Genomic DNA, 17,686 nt, shown 5'->3' with positions numbered 1-17,686 from the left:
AACAGGAGACCTTTAGATCAGCCTCCCAGGCGTAATGCTGTCCAGATGAAGGGTCTGGCTGCTCTTACCAATCTGGCTATGCCCATTTAAGTACAATGCTGCCAGTTCAAACTCAGAGCATTGTACGTCAAATGAGGACGGTGTTCTTTACTTAAGCAGAGATGATATCAGGGGAGCGTTTGCAAGCACTCTCTATTGTTCCATGGTGGTTAGATACTTCACAGCATGAATAAGAACAATTTGTTTTGGGAAAATGAGAAACACCAATATAATTACTTTAATGCTGTTTTAGTAAATCCTTTTTAGGCTATCATCTTCAGATAAAGGTCCCATTTGTAGAACCAGGACTGATAAAGATTGATGAAGGCTCTAATTAGAAACTGTAAAGGGTTTTTCAAGAACCCACATGTGTAGGAGTGTATTTACAGTAAAGTACAGTTTGGGATGGAAGCCTCTGCTGTAAGTGTTGACAGTGTGATGGGGGGTCACCTACTCTCTGGGGTTCTAGGGACTCATGTTCTAATGTTCTAACTGTGTTTGGTGTCAGGAACGTCACGGAAGCCAGAGGGCTGGGTTGGTCTGGGCTGCTGTGAGCTGGCCATTTCACCTGAGTGCCGGCGCGAGTGCAAACAGGTGAGAGAGCGTCGACATAGACATTGACATTTATTCACCCGGCACGCGCTTTTATCCAAAGCCATTTACAGTTGAGGAACACCAGTGAAGCTCCAGTGCCTTAGGAGACCTGTTGAGGGGAAACACAGAGTAAAGTGCTAGTTGTAGTCAGCCTTACAGAGGTACCATAGACAGCAGTGAGGGGAAACACAGAGTAAAGTGCTAGTTGTAGTCAGCCTTACAGAGGTACAATAGACAGCAATGAGGGGAAACAGAGTAAAGTGCTAGTTGTAGTCAGCCTTACAGAGGTACCATAGACAGCAATGAGGGGAAACAGAGTAAAGTGCTAGTTGTAGTCAGCCTTACAGAGGTACCATAGACAGCAATGAGGGGAAACAGAGTAAAGTGCTAGTTGTAGTCAGCCTTACAGAGGTACCATAGACAGCAGTGAGGGGAAACAGAGTAAAGTGCTAGTTGTAGTCAGCCTTACAGAGGTACCATAGACAGCAGTGAGGGGAAGTGCACATGAAGTGCGGGAGTGTTAGGAGTGTCAGGGCACCTGTACCTGCCAACAGATCAGCACACACCAGTCGGATCAGAACAGGGCCACATCCATCCCAGAGTGTGTGTGTGTGTGTGTGTGTGTGTGTGTGTGTGTGTGTGTGTGTGTGTGTGTGTGTGTGTGTGTGTGTGTGTGTGTGTGTGTGTGTGTGTGTGTGTGTGTGGCCGAACCCTTTCCAAAGTTAGCTGTTAGAACGGTTATGGTTTCAGAAATATCTGACTGCCACTCTGTACTGCTGTGGAGGAAATGATCAATGCAACCTACACGTGGGTGCAAGTGTGTGTGAGTGTGTTTGTGTGGGTGTGTTACAGTAATATGTGTGGACATGTGTGTCTTTTGTTGTTTTTTTTCTCCTGCAGGCATCTTCAAAAAATGACATCACAAAAGTATGCAAGAAAGACACAGAGGTGAGATACACACAATGGCTCAGTTCTGGAGCCTCTTAGCATTTCTACTGCAGACTGAAATCTTGAACTATTTTTTAACTGGAGAAACCAACCGCCCAAGGGGGCTTTCAAGAAATATGGTAGAAGACTGTGGTCAGATAAATAGACTTTAAACACTTTCAATAAAAGAAGGAAATAAAAATCATTCAGTGAACTCAATAACCTTCTCCCTCAGTTCTGAGCTTGTCCCCATGCATGGGGTTATCATAGTATGATCTCTCGCCATATCCATCAAAGACTCTCGCTAGAGACGCTTGCCTCTCATTTCTTTCACTTGTTTATCTCAACTTTAAAGGCTCTATTTATTTGCTGGGGTGTCTCCTTGGCGACATGCGAATCGAGATTTATTTGTCTTTATTCCACTCTTTTGAGGACACACCTCTTCAAAATCGGACTTAATTTCCTGTCAAGGCCGGACCCCTTAGGGGAACAGTCATTTCTCAAACCTGATTGGATCGCAGATTCTAGAGCTCTTCACTGCAGAGTTGAGCTCAACAAGCTGTGAGGTCAACATTTAAATTATAGTTGGTTAGGAACCCCAGCTGCACGACAACCCGCCCCCCACCCCCCCTCACCCTCCTGCCCTCCCTCCCTCTCCTCATACTTTCCTTTAATCCTCATCACCTCCTCAAACCAAAGCAAGCAAGCAAACCAACAACAAAGCAAGCAAGCAAACAAACAAACAAACAATTCCATCAGTGGGGCATCGTGTTTGCTCAGGAGAGGCCTCCCCTCTGGCCCCTCTGGCCTTATTTCTCCTTTCATCTCGCGGCTGTCTCCATTCTTCTCGAGAGCTTTATGATCGAATGCCACCAGTGCCAAGACGTGCGGAGAGATTGGCCGCCTCCTCTCGCCTTTTATGTGTCTGGCATGAGAGCGGTGAGGGGTGTGTGTGCAGGAGCGCTGTCTTGCTGTCTGTCAGAGAGTGACGAGATGGAGATCAGGGAGGGAGGGACGAGTTTGTGAAAAGAGATGAAATCATCCCACCCCCCCTGAACTCAGCCTGCATTCATAGTAAAAAAGATCAACGTTTCCTTCACTACCTGATTAAAGGTTTATGATAGAGTTTTAACAGACAGTGGGCTATGGTTGCCAACAAAGGTTTTTAAAATTAAGTATTGATCATAGATGTGGATAGTTATTGGGTTCTTACTCATCAGTATCTATGTGTGATAATATGAATGGGAACCTGTTTTCAGTTGGTCCAGATGTTCAGGGCAACACAACAATCTAGCCAATAAAACTGCAGTCTTCACCACAGTTACTTTGAAATCTACGAGACAGTACTGTTGAGGAATCAGGCTTGTTTGGTATTTTGTTCTCTTAAATCATTTTGCAACAAAATGGTGTTTAATTGTATTTCTGATTTTCTTTATTGCAGAAACCGCTCTACAAATGTATCACCAAAAATGAAAGTAAGTTTTGAAATAAAGAGTACTCAAGATCAAATGCTTTTGAAAGACATGACATGTTTGCATGGTCCTGCACTTAGTTAGTAAGCCTACAATTAGTTATTAAGCCTTCATATACAGAAGAATAGTCAGCATTTCCTCAAATCATATGTCAGGGAGAGGGAGAGAAAGAGATGTTATTGCATTGAGCAGCACGTTGAGGCCGCATGCGTACATGCGTAGGAGCATATGTAGTGTGTCACACATCAGAGAGCTATAACATGGCTACACATTGAGCTCAGCTAAGGTCCATATCAAAGTTACGCAGCAGATGTTTAAGTTCACATGCAAAGGAGTATATGCAGTTTATCCTCCACATCAGATGTCAGAGTGAGAGTGGGAGAAGAGATATGGTATGGCCCTACACTGAGCTCAATGTATTCAAAGATAGACAGAAGACCTTTAAGTTCACACACACAGGAGATGTCAGAGAGAGAGATGGCCCTGCACTGTGACCACTTCAAAGTTACACAGTGGACCTTTAAGTTCAAATACACAGGAGAATAAGCAGTATGTTATACATCAGAAGGAGAGGTGTTATGCCCCTGCCCTGAACTGAACTGGGGTCCACATTAAAGTTACACAGTGGACCTTTAAGTTCACATACACAGGAGAATCAGCAGAATCGGAATCATCTTTATTTCCTGCGTGCCCACACACATGTATGGAATGTAACATACTAAACAGGCCAGATAAGTACACTGACTATTTACATATATTCAAGACACATAAAACTAAGGAAAGGTTTAAAAAATAAGAATCATTTCAATGGAGTATAAAGAGAGTATAAATGGAGCCAATGTGACAAAGAGTGTTGAGTATGTGAATGTGTACTCAGGAGGAAACATAAGTAATTAGAATCTTTGTTATATGTGCATTGAGCTGAACTGGGGTCCACATCAAAGTTACTCAGTGGATCTTTAAGTTCACATTCACAGGAGATGTCAGAGAGAGATGTTATGGCTGTGCCCTGAGCTGAACTGGGGTCCACATCAAAGTTACTCAGTGGACCTTTAAGTTCACATACACAGGAGAATAACACATCAGAGAGAGGGGTGTGATATAGCCTTGCATTGAGCAGTGTGCTGATTAAAGCAACCTCAGGCGGATTGCAGAGGTCAGACACAGAGCTGAGCCTCATGACCTGATGAGAATAACACCCTCTTTACAATAGTGTCAGCTCTCTGACCCCACGACCCCATGAAAGGTCACCCAGACCCCCCCCCCCCCCCCCCCCCAACACCACCCCTGCCTGACGAGTGTAGTGCATGTGCCCGCGGGGTGAGGGGTCATGCCCTGCGTCTGACCAGAAATTATTTCATCTGTGGCTGGACTGAACTGGGCTGGGCTGGCCAGCGGAATGAAACACTTGTTTGTATTCAACGCTGAAGGCTGCGGCGAAGGGGAGAAACGGTGCCCTGCAGACAACCTTCCCACCGTGTCATGCGCCTCCTGTGAACTCGGCCGAAATCTGATTTGACAGACGACCACACTCCTGCCTCAGGGCCAAGCTTAGAGAGGGAGATAAAGGGGGGGGGGGGGGTGTAGGGAGATAGAGAAATGGAGAAATGTCTTTCGGGAGATGATGATAGAATTAGAGACGTTTGCTTTAAGCCTTCTATTTGTTTTCTGGTGTGAGAGTGCTGTGTAGACAAAGTGTGTGATTTTGCTCATTTGGAAGCACTCTGTTAAAAGATATGCTTGGATAACTTAATGCTGAAGATATCACGTAAATACCTGCTTTCATGTCCATAGAGTAAGAATCAATTGGCACCTGAGTTATGTTTGTAATCATGTTTTCCTTTGCTTTGTTTTTGTATCTGTTTGTGTGTATGTGTGTGTGAATGCATCTGTCTCTATTTTGTTTGTATGTATTTGTACGTGTGTGTGTGTGTGTGTGTGTGTGTGTGTGTGTGTGTGTGTGTGTGTGTGTGTGTGTGTGTGTGTGTGTGTGTGTGTGTGTGTGTGCGTCTCCCCAGTGGGCTCGCTGTGCTGTAGCTATGCGGGAAGACACACTAACTGCCGTGAGTACTGCCAGGCCATCTTCCGCACGGACGCCTCTCCCAGCACCTCGCAGATCAAAGCCGTGGAGGACTACTGCCAGACCGTCAGCCCCCAGCTCATCAGCTGCGTCAATAACTACACCAAATCCTACCCCAACAAGACCCCCATCGACAGTGAGTGGCACAGACAGCTTTCTAACTTAATCACAAACCAACAGAAGGGAATTGTCCCTCCCTTGTTTGATGATAAAACATAGGAACCCAGTCTGATGAGACAGATGCTTCTGTAAGACGTCAAATGTAAGAGAGAGATGTTTTTGGTCCCCAGGTACGGCCATGTCCTTCTGTGGTATTCCAGTCTGGGCATTAGTGCGCCAGTTATGTCTCTCGTTCCTGCTTATTAGTGAACTTACTTTCCAACTGTAGATGAATGGAAATGTGTCTCATCTGCCCATGTGCTACAGGCCTGTGGACCTATACCCTACCCGTCAATGCGTGTGTCTCACCTGTCGTCACCTGTCCTCAGCTGTGCTATAGGCCTGTGTACCTGTACCCTACCTTTGAATGCGTGTGTGTCACCTATCCTCAGCTGTGCTACAGGCCTGTGTACCTGTACCCTACCTGTTAATGCGTGTGTCTCACCTGTCCTCACCGGTGCTACAGGCCTGTGTACCTGTACCCTACCTGGTAATGAGTGTATGTGTCTCATTTGTCTTCGCCTGTCCTCAACTGTGCCGCAGGTCTGTACTGCTGCGACCGTGCAGAGGAGGCTCACTGCCAGTCTTCTTGTAAGCACATCCTGCGCACCATGACGACGGAGCACGAGATCATGGAGGGGCTCATCAAGGAGTGCGGCAGTCAGCCCCTCCCCCAGGACCCGCTCTGGCAGTGTTTCCTGGGCAACGCCAACCCCCCGCCCCCAGACCCCGAGCCCCACCCACAGAAGATAGACTGGGCCAAGCTCCACTGCTGTTCCAAAGCAAATACCTCAGACTGCAGGTAACTGCAGCACAGCGTGTAGATGACTGCAGCTAACTGTGAATTGAATATACTGGGAAGATGTTAGGGAGAAAGGATGTCATACCGTGATTGATTAAAAAGGACTGTAAATTGTTTCAAGACCACATTGTGCAGATCTGTAAGACAGAAAGGACTCTTGATCGAGGTTATATTTACAACCTACATTTCATCATGCGGGTTGTGTCGGTATGAGCATGCTGTACCTGTCTCTTTGCTACTTTTCACTGACCTTCATGTGTCCTCTACCACTTGATGACCTTGGTGTTGTTTTCCCCTTTCTTTATTGGTTGAGGCCAAGGACTACATCACTGTTACTGTCAAACTTTTTGTTTGTGGATGTTTGACCTTTGACCTCTGTGTGACCTCCACAGGGGCATGTGTCAGGAGATCAGCACCAACTGGGGCACGCAGACGTGGCAGGAGTTCGACCAGGTGTGCGAGTACAACCCCGTAGAGACCGACCTCATCACCTGCCTGGCCGATGTCAGAGAGCCGTGCCAGCTCGGCTGCAACGACCTGGCCTACTGCACCAACTTCAACAACAGGTAACACACCTGGTTATACTGCACGACCTTTAACAACAGGTAACACACCTGGCCTTCTAACCTCAATAACAGGTTACACACCTGACTTATTGCACCAAAGTCAGCAACAGGCAACTGACCCTCTTAGAGATGTGTTTTGTTTCTTCGATTATTTTACAATTTTTCCCACTTACCTTCAGAAAATAGTAAACTCCAAGTGTGGTGAAAGAAAAATATGTAATGATACTAACAAGGTTGGTAGATTTCTACACTTTTCATTGGTAGATTCAAACTGAAAGTTGGGTTTTCAATATTGATAGCAGTGTCCACAGTGATTGGGTTGTTGTGCACAGTTGTTCATATTGGCTATCGCCATTTTGTCATAAATGATTCAGAACCAAAGATCTGTTTTAAAATGGGATTGTCAGCCAAGATGGTATCAAATTTGAAATCCTGTGACGTGAAATCACAAATTATAGCGTGTGAAAGAATACTTCGATGTGATGCTTGGACTGTAGATAGCAATTGCTTAAGCACCTCTCAACACATACTTACATTTTGTAACCGCTCACGTTGTAGCGCCAGTGTAAATACGAACCGGACTGTCCCCAGCAGAGCTGTGTGATTTGTTGTCATGAGTGTTAAAAGTGAGGTTAAAGAGCCACAGAGACCTGTGGTTTAACTGCAGGCCTCTCCTCATCTGTGCTTTTGTTTCTGGGATGGCGGGCCCCCTTTGTGGGCCTAAGGCATTCCCATAAGCCTTTGCCAGGCCTTGAGAGCAGAGATTGGAATGAGGTTCAACCTTTTACATAACTGACACAGTTCATTTATGAGAGTCGTTTTTTTGTGTGTTTTTTGACATGCTTCTCAGTCAAGACAGTGGGATAATGAAACATCGCGTTCAGGCTTTAGGGCCTATGCGATGTTACCACTAATTGAGGCTCTTAAGAGTGGAGGTCTCTGCTGAGCACAAAGAGCTGTTGACTTTGGGGCCCCCTGATAGTCGGTGGTTAGTGGCTGGTAGATGAGGCTTGATTGTTGAAGCAACCACAGGAGATAGTGAATGAGAGATGGATAGACACAGAGAGTGTCTTCCAGCAGTGTTGTCCTCCACACACACAGGGCTGTTGACCTCAGCAACAGGTTTCTGCTGCGTCCAAGCTTGGTTGGGCGCCAATCCCACGGCGACCACGATCAAAGCACGGGTAAGAAACACAACACGGCTCACCAATCTTTTACCCCGTGGAGCCAAACCACCATTAAATCAACTGCTATTTGCTTTTGTGGGAACTGAGGAGCAGTGACAATGTTTCCAGGGGGAAGATGGAAAAAAGCGGACTACCAGGGGAGCAGTTTGGTTACTGTGGTCAGAGCCTCGGATTTAAACCTCGTTTTGCCATAATGTCAGGGCATTTGAAGTTCATTACACTCGTTTTCACCACCTACCTCCTGCTGGTAGGGAAAAGCATTTTTAGTAAATGGTGTCTTCTCAGTCACATGATGCCATTCTTGGTAGTCTTGTGGCAGCGATGCTCCTAGCGAGGCTCCTACTTTGCTCCTAGCGATACTCCTAGAGCTACTCTTAGTTCTAATTCTAGCGCTGCTCCTAGCGCTGCTCCTAGCAATGCTCCTAGCGCTGCTCCTAGCGATGCTCCTAGCGCTGCTCTTAGCGATGCTCCTAGCAATGCCCCTAGCGCTGCTCCTAGCGATGCTCCTAGCGATGCTCCTAGCGATGCTAAGGACAGGGGTTAAGATCCCAGATCGCAGATGTGTCTGGAATGGAGAGCTACAAGACCACAGCCAAATGTGTTTTGAGGTATCTGGATAGTCTTCATAAAATATGAAGGCATTCACTCAATCCCTTTAAAATGCGACATTTCTATGCTAGTCAATTTGCTAAGATAATTTCTCGAGGATTTTGGACGTGGGACTCTCAAAGTTGAAACAAAACGTCATGGGATATCTTCCATTATTGAGATTTCCCAAATCTCTCTCTGATCAAAGTACCCTCCCATACAACTGCTGGCCCTGGCCCCAATCATGGCCCTGATCTGGCCTGGCCTGAGTCTGACCTGATCCCTCACAGTCAGATGCATTGTGGGAGGATTGGATTCTGTGTGCCATCTCCAGCATATAGTCTATACATGTAACTATCCCCAGACTTCCGGCAACCCTTGTATGATCCACTGGGGCCTGTAGGAGTGTTTCTCAGTGGCTTTTTCCAAACTGCTACGCAAGAAGAAACTGGACACGATCCCAACTATTCCATGTATTATTTTCATTAGAGGAGGAGGAGGAGGGTAATAGTCCTGCTTTAGATGGTGGCATGGCTGCCTCCTCCATGTCGGCCCGGGACCCTGGAGGTCAGGCAAACAAACATTGGGGCCGCTCTCTCTTTGAAGGACTCCCGGGGACGTCAGCGCCGGTCTGGCTCCCCCGCCAATTTCAAAAGCTGTTGCGTCCAGCGCCGCAGGACTCTTTGACCCAACCAGCGGTTCAGATGCAAACAGTCACCCAGAGGGGACCGGACTTAAGGCCCACCTGGTGGTTTGTGTACCTGCCTCGGCTCAAAACCCAGCAGGACGCCCTGCTGACCCATGCACACTGGTACCGAGGGATACATAAATAAGCCTCTCTCAAGTCCCCCCGCCATTAAACCGCCCATATGTCAACTCCAATGTCTGAGGATGGACTTCCATTTAAGGCTGTGAGGGAGAAAGCCTCCATTTCCTCGGTTTGCAGTGAGTAATGTAATGATATAATCTGTAGGAACACACCATGGTTTGTCTCAAGCTCTCTGCTTGTGGCTCCACTCTAACGTAAGCTGTCAAAAAGCATTTCCAGAAGTTCATCTCAGATTTACATGTAGATTAGCGTTTATTCATTCAATTTGGCGTTTTTATCCAAAGCAAACTACAAACTACTATGCACATTTACATTTAAGTTTGCATTCCTTCATTTAACAGACACATTTATCCAAAGTAAACATAATGTAACATACTTACATTATAGCATACATTTTCATCTGTATTTGTGGTCCATGGGTCGTCTTTCCAACTCTACTTTGCATGAAAGCTACTAAAGTATCCTGACTGTAGAGCTTGTAAAGTTTAGTTGGAATTAGAATCCTGACTCTATAGTACCCAGTTCTATTGCCTGCATGAAAGGTGCTATATAAATAAAGTTTTATTATTATTATTATTATTATTATTATTATTAATGAAGTGAAGGTGAAGAAAACTAAAACGGGCTATGATTCTACGTCTGGCGATCCAAGCCCAGCTCTCTCTGCCTCAGAAGCATGGATCCTCCTGGGGTTTCAGACATCACAAACAATCAGAGACAGACAGACAGACAGACAGACAGTGCCTCAGTGTGCAACTGCATCCAAAAACACTCCCACCTTCGAACCACCCGCCACCCAATCTTAACGCCAGCAGTCGGCCACTAGTCCCGTCTGCACTGCGCTCTCTCTCTCTCTCACTGGAGCCAGATGAAAGGCACTTCCTCCCGTGAATCATTACCCCCCCCTCCCCCCTCCACCCCAGCCCCCACGCCCCCAGGATTACTATGGAGGCCTCCACAGCCACGGCACATGAAGGCAGCAGGCGGTTTCTGCAGCGTGTTTTGTGTTTGGTGTTTCTCCAGGGAGCACATGGGATGCGACATGAGCCTGTTCTGTTCCGCAGCTCGGCTCAGACAGACTTTCAGACGTGGAGGGCAGGGGGAAATGTGTTTCCATTTACAGCTGCAGAAAGAGAAAAAACCTCTTGTTGTGAATCTGTATGCTATTTTCTTCATCTGTGTAAAAGAAAAAATACTTTTCGTCCTGTTTTATTTGTGTTATACTGTGGCCTCAGGCTTCCTCGTGGCCTTTCAAAAGCAGGACTTGTGTAATTAGATATTATGGTGCAGTGTTTGTAAGAGGGACATCCTTTCAGTCCTCTGTCCAGCGATTGTCTTATGGAGTATTTCAGACAGATTAAAACATTATGCGATGACATCTGCAGATGTTTATGTTTAGACTGATGTAAAGTAGACAAACAGCAGCGTGCAGTTTTTCATGTTTTGTTATAGAAATCCCCTGTTTTTGCTAGTGCTGATAATTTAGCTTATTAGAAAATACGCTGGTTTTCCCCCTAATTTTGTTTGTTTATTTTTCCTTCTCTTGTCATCATGAGGAAAAGCATTTAAAATACATTTTAATAAATTGAATACACGTTTATGATTTGATATCACGATATCACGATATCAGTTTGAGCACATATCTGTTGGTACTTGTCTGGATAGCCTATACCCAAATAGGCTACACATCTCCCTTCTGTAGATTCAAAAGAGTATTCTTCAGTAGTATATTATCATTTATATAAGTAATATTCTTACTGCTATTAGTTGAAGTAATAATATTAAATCATAAGTCAAATAAAAGCCAAATTATTAAATTGAATAATATTCAAATTTTGGAAACTCCTGTTTACCTGCTTGTGTGTGTGTGTTTGTGTGTGTCTGTGTGTCTGTGTGTCTGTGTGTGTGTGTGTGTGTGTGTGTGTGTTTGTCATCACACCACAGGCCCACTGAGCTATTCCGTAGCTGCAATGTCCAGTCCGACCAGGGTGCCATGAACGACATCAAGCTGTGGTCCAACGGCACCATCAAGATGCCCTTCATGAACATCCCCGTGCTGGACATCAGGAAGTGCCGGCCGGACATGTGGAAGGCCGTGGCCTGCGCCCTGCAGATCAAGCCCTGCTGTAGCAAGTCCCGTGGCAGCATCATCTGCAGGTGAGAGAGCGATCACGCAGAGAGCTCTTAACTCTAGCTAGGACCCAGTCACGGTCTAGTGCTGATCCTGCCGAGATGTGATCTGGCCCGAGTTTGGTGTGGATCTGTTTAGAATTAGAATTAGAATTTAGAATATAGAATATAGTATATAGAAATTTAGAATAAAGTTTTATAACTTTATTGTCCCACATTTGGGCTTCCTCCTGTGAGGTATGAGGTAGAAGGAATAAGTGAAATTAGCATCTCCAACATCAACAGTATTTGCCTATTGCTACCAACAACAGTGTTACTTTTATAACAGGCACCTTGTGACTGACTGGTTGGCTTATTACCTGGCAGCTGGTGTATTTCTATGGAAGTTTGGAGTTTAGTAATTAACTCATTCTGGGCAGAAATGGTTCATTACTTGTTATGTTACACACTAGCTTGTATATTTGTGGTTGATGAGCTTCATACAGGTATTCTGTTTTAGGTAGAACTGCAAACACAAATGTTCCATTCTATCCTCAGCGGTAGTGTTTTTGAGTCACGTGTGGAGACTTTCAATCCTCTTGGCCCTGCCTCAACACGCTACGGGTTTTGTGTTTTTCTTTGGGCATGACTCACAAACCTGTGGTCGCCATTACCGACCATCAAAGCTGTTCTAACTTCGAACAAAAACATGCACTTAGAGCGATCCAAATCTCTCAGAGCACGCCTCCAGGAAGCCGTAGCAGTCTTGTTTATTTTCTCAAGTCGTTGGATGGGACATGGAGAAGGAGTGGTAATTGGTTACATGTCAGTACCACCCCTCTGTCTGGGATGATGTTGTTTAGGTTGTCACACAGGATCATCCACCTGACAGGGCCGTGCACTGACAGCACAGACCTCTGACAGACTGGTGTGTTCACTTCACTGACAGCACAGACCTCTGACAGACTGGTGTGTTCACTGACAGCACAGACCTCTGACAGACTGGTGTGTTCACTTCACTGACAGCACAGACCTCTGACAGACTGGTGTGTTCACTTCACTGACAGCACAGACCTCTGACAGACTGGTGTGTTCACTTCACTGACAGCACAGACCTCTGACAGACTGGTGTGTTCACTTCACTGACAGCACAGACCTCTGACAGACTGGTGTGTTCACTGACAGCACAGACCTCTGACAGACTGGTGTGTTCACTTCACTGACAGCACAGACCTCTGACAGACTGGTGTGTTCACTTCACTGACAGCACAGACCTCTGACAGACTGGTGTGTTCACTGACAGCACAGACCTCTGACAGACTGGTATGTTCACTGACAGCACATGCACTCACACAGATACAGTATGCACACACAGTTACATACACACACACACACACACACACACACACACACACACACACACACACACACACACACACACACACACACACACACACACACACACACACAAACACTCACACACACACACACACACACAAACACTCACACGCACCCTGGTAGTGTTCCTCTGGGATCATGCCCATCAACACACACACACCCACACACACAACCACACTTGCGTGTCCTGTGGTTTTGTAGCTCAGGCTGTGGGGTATTGAATGCTCACGCACTGCTTCTTCCTGGCTCTCTGATGAGCTTCGACAGTCACAGACAAAGGTTAGTGAGTGATGGGGAACAGTGACACACACACACAGATACACATTCACGTGTGTTATGTTAGGTGTGTAATGCTCCAGCTGGTCTTCCAACACTTGCGTGTGTATATCTTGGTAGCGTCCTCAGCTTGTTTTGCTGAGGACAGCGTGAGGATAGCGTTCAGGATAGCGTGAGGCCTGTGTTGAACAAATGTGACACTGAAGGATTTGTCAGCGAAGCCTTCAAGCTGATCTGTCAGGGGATTTTGAGTGATCACAGGAAGGATCACGCGAGGAGGGAGTCTGATTCGCCGCGCATGGCTGGAATTATTGTTATTTCAATTCCGTGTTGTGGTCAGGCAAACAAATGAATGTGCATATTTGTGTCAGTGTTGGTACACGCAGACAAAGGCTGCCAGAAGATCAGGAAATTGCACCCAAGGATGCAGAATCACTTCAGACAAGCTCAGAGAATTCCACATATGTGACCGGCGGCACTTCAAAACAATTTGGCATGGCAGTAAAGTGACTGGTGACATTACAAGGAGGAGAGCCGAGGTCCAGCCATGTTTATGCCCAGATCAGATGGACGTCAACATCGGGGGCTCTTCCTGAAGAATGCCACAGACAGCAGGACGTTTGTGTTTCATCTCCCTCTCCTCTCTGTCTGGGCAAAAGACATAAGGAAGCAACACTATATGCCTGTCTGGGCCCCTGCGTAGCCAGGAGACTCGTTCTGTCTGTGGTGGCGTAAACAGGCTGGGTTAGATGAAACTGTCTCCCTGTTCCTGAATGCTCAGCCCCAGCTGACCCAGAGGACAGGGGCCAAGTCTCCTGCGTAAACACACACAGATGTCGGTCATCCAGCTTTTTTGGGGGCGTTTTATAATATTTTTTTTCCAACCACAGTCAACAGTAATCAACATCAACAGCTTATGGACATAGCCCATGCTGCTGACTGCCAGAGAGGACACTGACACAGGGCCCAGTTTACTCAGAGCTCAGTTCTAATGATGTCCGCCTGTTGTGGAAATAGACCTATTATTTTATTATTTCTGTTATTTCATCTGTCTGAACAGGATGCTCCTCTATTTTTTAGATGTTCATTATGGTTCATTCAATAGAGTCAATAATGTTATTGTGTACTACTGAAATAATATTTTTTATTCTATTTTTTATTTTTTTTTATTTTATTTATATACTTATATTTCATTTCATCTCTTTTTACTCATCTGCTGTCTCTCTCTCCTTTTCTGCCCATCAGGTCGGACTGCGTGGATATTCTGACCCAGTGTGGCGATCGGAAGCGGTTCGGGGACGGACAGTCGCCAGAGCGCATCTGTGACCTCCTATCTCCATCTGACGACCCTGAGCGCTGCATCCCTCTGGAGAGATACCTGAGTAGGTACCACAAGGACCGAGCGCATACTGCGTGTACCGTGGCAATCATGTACTACATGGGTTATGGAGTTCATACTCCTAATAGATTGGAAACGTGTGTGGATACAAAACAAGAGTCATAATGTGGGATAACAGTGTATAAAAACAACAGTTCATGTAAATAATTAATAAAACATTTTTTATATTATACATGTATTTAGAGATGTGTTTTCAGAAAACTGTCATGGTGTCGAAAGGAAGTGTGATGCGAACAGCAATGCTGTCTTTCTGATGGATGAATATCGTAGAATAGCCGTGCATGCTGTGAAGGTAATCTCAAAGAGGATGGTTTCATTGGTTATTCTAGAGCCAAGTTCCCTTGGCAACGTCTTTGAGGAAGTCATCCACCCCTGCAACCCCAACCCGTGTCCTAGCAACCACCTGTGCGAGGTCAATCGCAAGGGATGCCATGCTACGCAGGACTGCCTGCCTTACCTGTGTGTGCAAGGTAACGTGTATGTGTGTGTGTGTGTGTGTGTGTGTGTAAGGGAGTATTTGTAGCTGGAGAATAATCAAAAGGCCTCCGCTCTCTGGAGAAATATTGACTGGAAATTTCCAGCTATGATGTGGATGTATGATTGGAAAGCAGTTTGGACTTGACTAACGTGTGTGTGTGTTTTTGTATGTTTACCTCATTCTCCAGTTATGATGTGTATTGGAAAGCAGGTCAGACTGTATGAATGCTGAAATGGTGTGACTTAACTAGTCATTACTGCTCTTGGCTCAGTATATTTGGAGTCTCAGTCATCATGGAGTTAGAAAAGAAAACACTTATAGATCTTATGGACAACAAATACTTCCATCAATCTTTTTTTCAGTACCACGTAGAGGGAAATATTCCTAAAGTGTGTGTGTGTGTGTGTGTGTGTGTGTTTGTGTGTGTGTGTCTACCACAGGCTGTAAACTGGGCGAGGCCTCTGAGTTCTTGGTGCATATGGACACGCGTATCCAGGTCCCGGCGCAGAACGCAGGGGTGGGCTGCTATGACGTGTGCACCTGCGGCCCTAGTGGACGTCTGGAGAACTGCGCCTCCATGCCTTGCATCGACACTGGGAAGAAGTGCATCGTGGGAGGCCACAAAAAAGGTAAGTTAGCAGTGCTCCAGAGCACCAGGAATCACACACACACAGCAAACAGGAGTGTGTTTACATCGCTGGAGGAAGTTGAAGTTGTAAACGTTGCTGTAATGTAATGTAATCTGCCACAGTAAACCTCCCTGTCTGTGGGGTTGGGATACTCACCAGAACATCTTTCATTCAAGCAAATACACTCACCTGAACAAAAATCTATATCTATCTGTCTATCGCAAAATCTGTAAGTACACACACACTTGTAAAATCCAGAGCAGGATCTCCTTTCGTCATAAAAGAATGCAAGGACATCACCTCTGTTCTCATGGATTTGTTTGGCCTTGGAGCAGTGCTGCCAGCAAACACGTAGGATAAACACCTCCTGACCCGACTGACTTTCTACTTATGGTAGAAAACACACACACACACACACACACGCATTTATACAGACAAGGTTCTGGGTTGGACGTCAGCGCAGGTTGGCTCTGACATGACCACCACTCTTACTGTGTATCTCAGCAGCACAACAGTCTTTAGTGAAGTGCTAAGTGGACCAGAAATAAACTCCATTTCTCTCTGAAGTAGGATGCTGTCTGTAGTCCCTTTCAGGTGTAGTTCAGTCTCACCATGTACGTCTGTATTTTCTCTCTCAGTTGTTTCTGGACCTATCAGTAGGCACCTCTGTATTTCGAAGTTTATAGGCCAGATTGCTTGTAAACTTGTTAGATTTTTTAGCGTTGTTTATACTGTTGTCAGGGTTTAGCTGCAGTTCAGCGCAGACTGTTTCATGTTTTATGTTCAACATGTTCACACAACACGTCGGCCTGACGCCCGTGGGTTCTGCCCTGTGAGGTGGCACGCCACCCTACTGCTCTGTCTGCCAGCTGCCGTGAGGACTGGCATAGATGTCAGGCAGATGGCTGTGGTATGCCCACGCTCGGAATCTCAAATGGGGTTCTATTGGAATTCTAGTGGGGTTCTACTGGGGTTCTGTTGTTGCTTCTATTGCTGCATCCAGCTGCTGAACAAAGTGCCAAAGCGCCACAGCTGTAATCTGTCTCAAATTAGAGGCACTCACTCCCCCCCCCCCCTTCAAAGTGTAATCTGATGACTGTCTGTCAGCGTTTTTCAATACAACAGTTTGTATGGAAATCCTGCCCAGTTCATGAATTGTAAGTATATTTTAAGGACAGAAAAATAAGAAATAAAAAAATAAAAAACAAGTGGACCACTTAAATGCTTGCTTTGCTGTGATGTCAAGAATGAAAGCTTGCTGTTTGACAGCTATTTACTGTTTTCATTTTTGATTGAACAAGGCTCCTCATGGTCACAGCCACACAGCACTGAGCACAATGACAACAAACAAACAGGCTTCGTTTGGAATCAAAGAGCCGCATGTTTGCTGTGTGTGTTTGTGATTGTTCTGTTCTGTACCCCCCACCCCCCCCCCCCCCCCCCCCCCCCCCCCCCCCCCCCTCCCCCGGCATCTGAGTAGAGGCGGTCACGTTGGTACCAAAATAGACCAAACAGGGCCTGTGGTGCTCATCTGCACGGATCTCGCCGCGAAGCACAACATCTGAAACATAATAATAGAGCAGCCACACGCTGGCATTTCCTTCCTGTGGCACACACACGCCCCGCCCAACATGTCACCCGAGCAGCTTAAAAGAAGTGCGTTGCCAGCTCACTCGCTTCTTGCGTGCAGCTCATTGCAGCCACGTGTGTGTGTATGTGTGTGTGTGTGTGTGTGTGTGTGTGTGTGTGTGTGTGTGTGTGTGTGTGTGTGTGTGTGTGTGTGTGGGAATTTGCCAACATTTACTTCAGGAACCCCCTTGCCTGAGCTGTGCCTGTCCTAGTGGCCACAAAGGGAACAACATCTCCCAACAACAGACAGAAGTTGTGATTCTGAGCAGAGTCAGCACTCACAGTATACTCACTGTATGAGGCCATGAACATTTTATGATGGAATTCTAACGCTGCCTGTATTTGTTGAATGAAATATTTATACAAGGACAGCATATTTATGAATAATGGACGTCAATATCACCCAAATAATGCAACATGAATTTGAAACTTTCATTACATGGAGGTGCTGTGAAGGAAACTGTGTTAGTGCCCAGTAACACACCAACACTGTTTTACAACTATGCAGGTTCCTCTTGTTTCGTG

General features: G+C 45.9%; 1 protein-coding gene across 1 annotated transcript in view; it reads left to right on the top strand.

The window, feature by feature from the left end:
* Positions 1-17,686, top strand: part of reck (reversion-inducing-cysteine-rich protein with kazal motifs) — a 55,107-nt gene that overhangs the window by 22,442 nt on the left and 14,979 nt on the right. The window contains exons 5-14 of the mRNA XM_031583826.2: positions 548-633; positions 1,534-1,581; positions 3,002-3,035; positions 5,051-5,248; positions 5,815-6,073; positions 6,466-6,639; positions 11,188-11,400; positions 14,272-14,408; positions 14,755-14,895; positions 15,344-15,532. Coding sequence (XP_031439686.1) covers positions 548-633; positions 1,534-1,581; positions 3,002-3,035; positions 5,051-5,248; positions 5,815-6,073; positions 6,466-6,639; positions 11,188-11,400; positions 14,272-14,408; positions 14,755-14,895; positions 15,344-15,532 — 1,479 coding nt within the window. The remainder of the gene's footprint in view (positions 1-547; positions 634-1,533; positions 1,582-3,001; positions 3,036-5,050; positions 5,249-5,814; positions 6,074-6,465; positions 6,640-11,187; positions 11,401-14,271; positions 14,409-14,754; positions 14,896-15,343; positions 15,533-17,686) is intronic.

Source organism: Clupea harengus, chromosome 17 (assembly GCF_900700415.2).
Source record: "Clupea harengus chromosome 17, Ch_v2.0.2, whole genome shotgun sequence".
Lineage (NCBI taxonomy): Eukaryota > Metazoa > Chordata > Actinopteri > Clupeiformes > Clupeidae > Clupea > Clupea harengus.
This window is presented reverse-complemented; position numbering and strand designations above follow the sequence as displayed.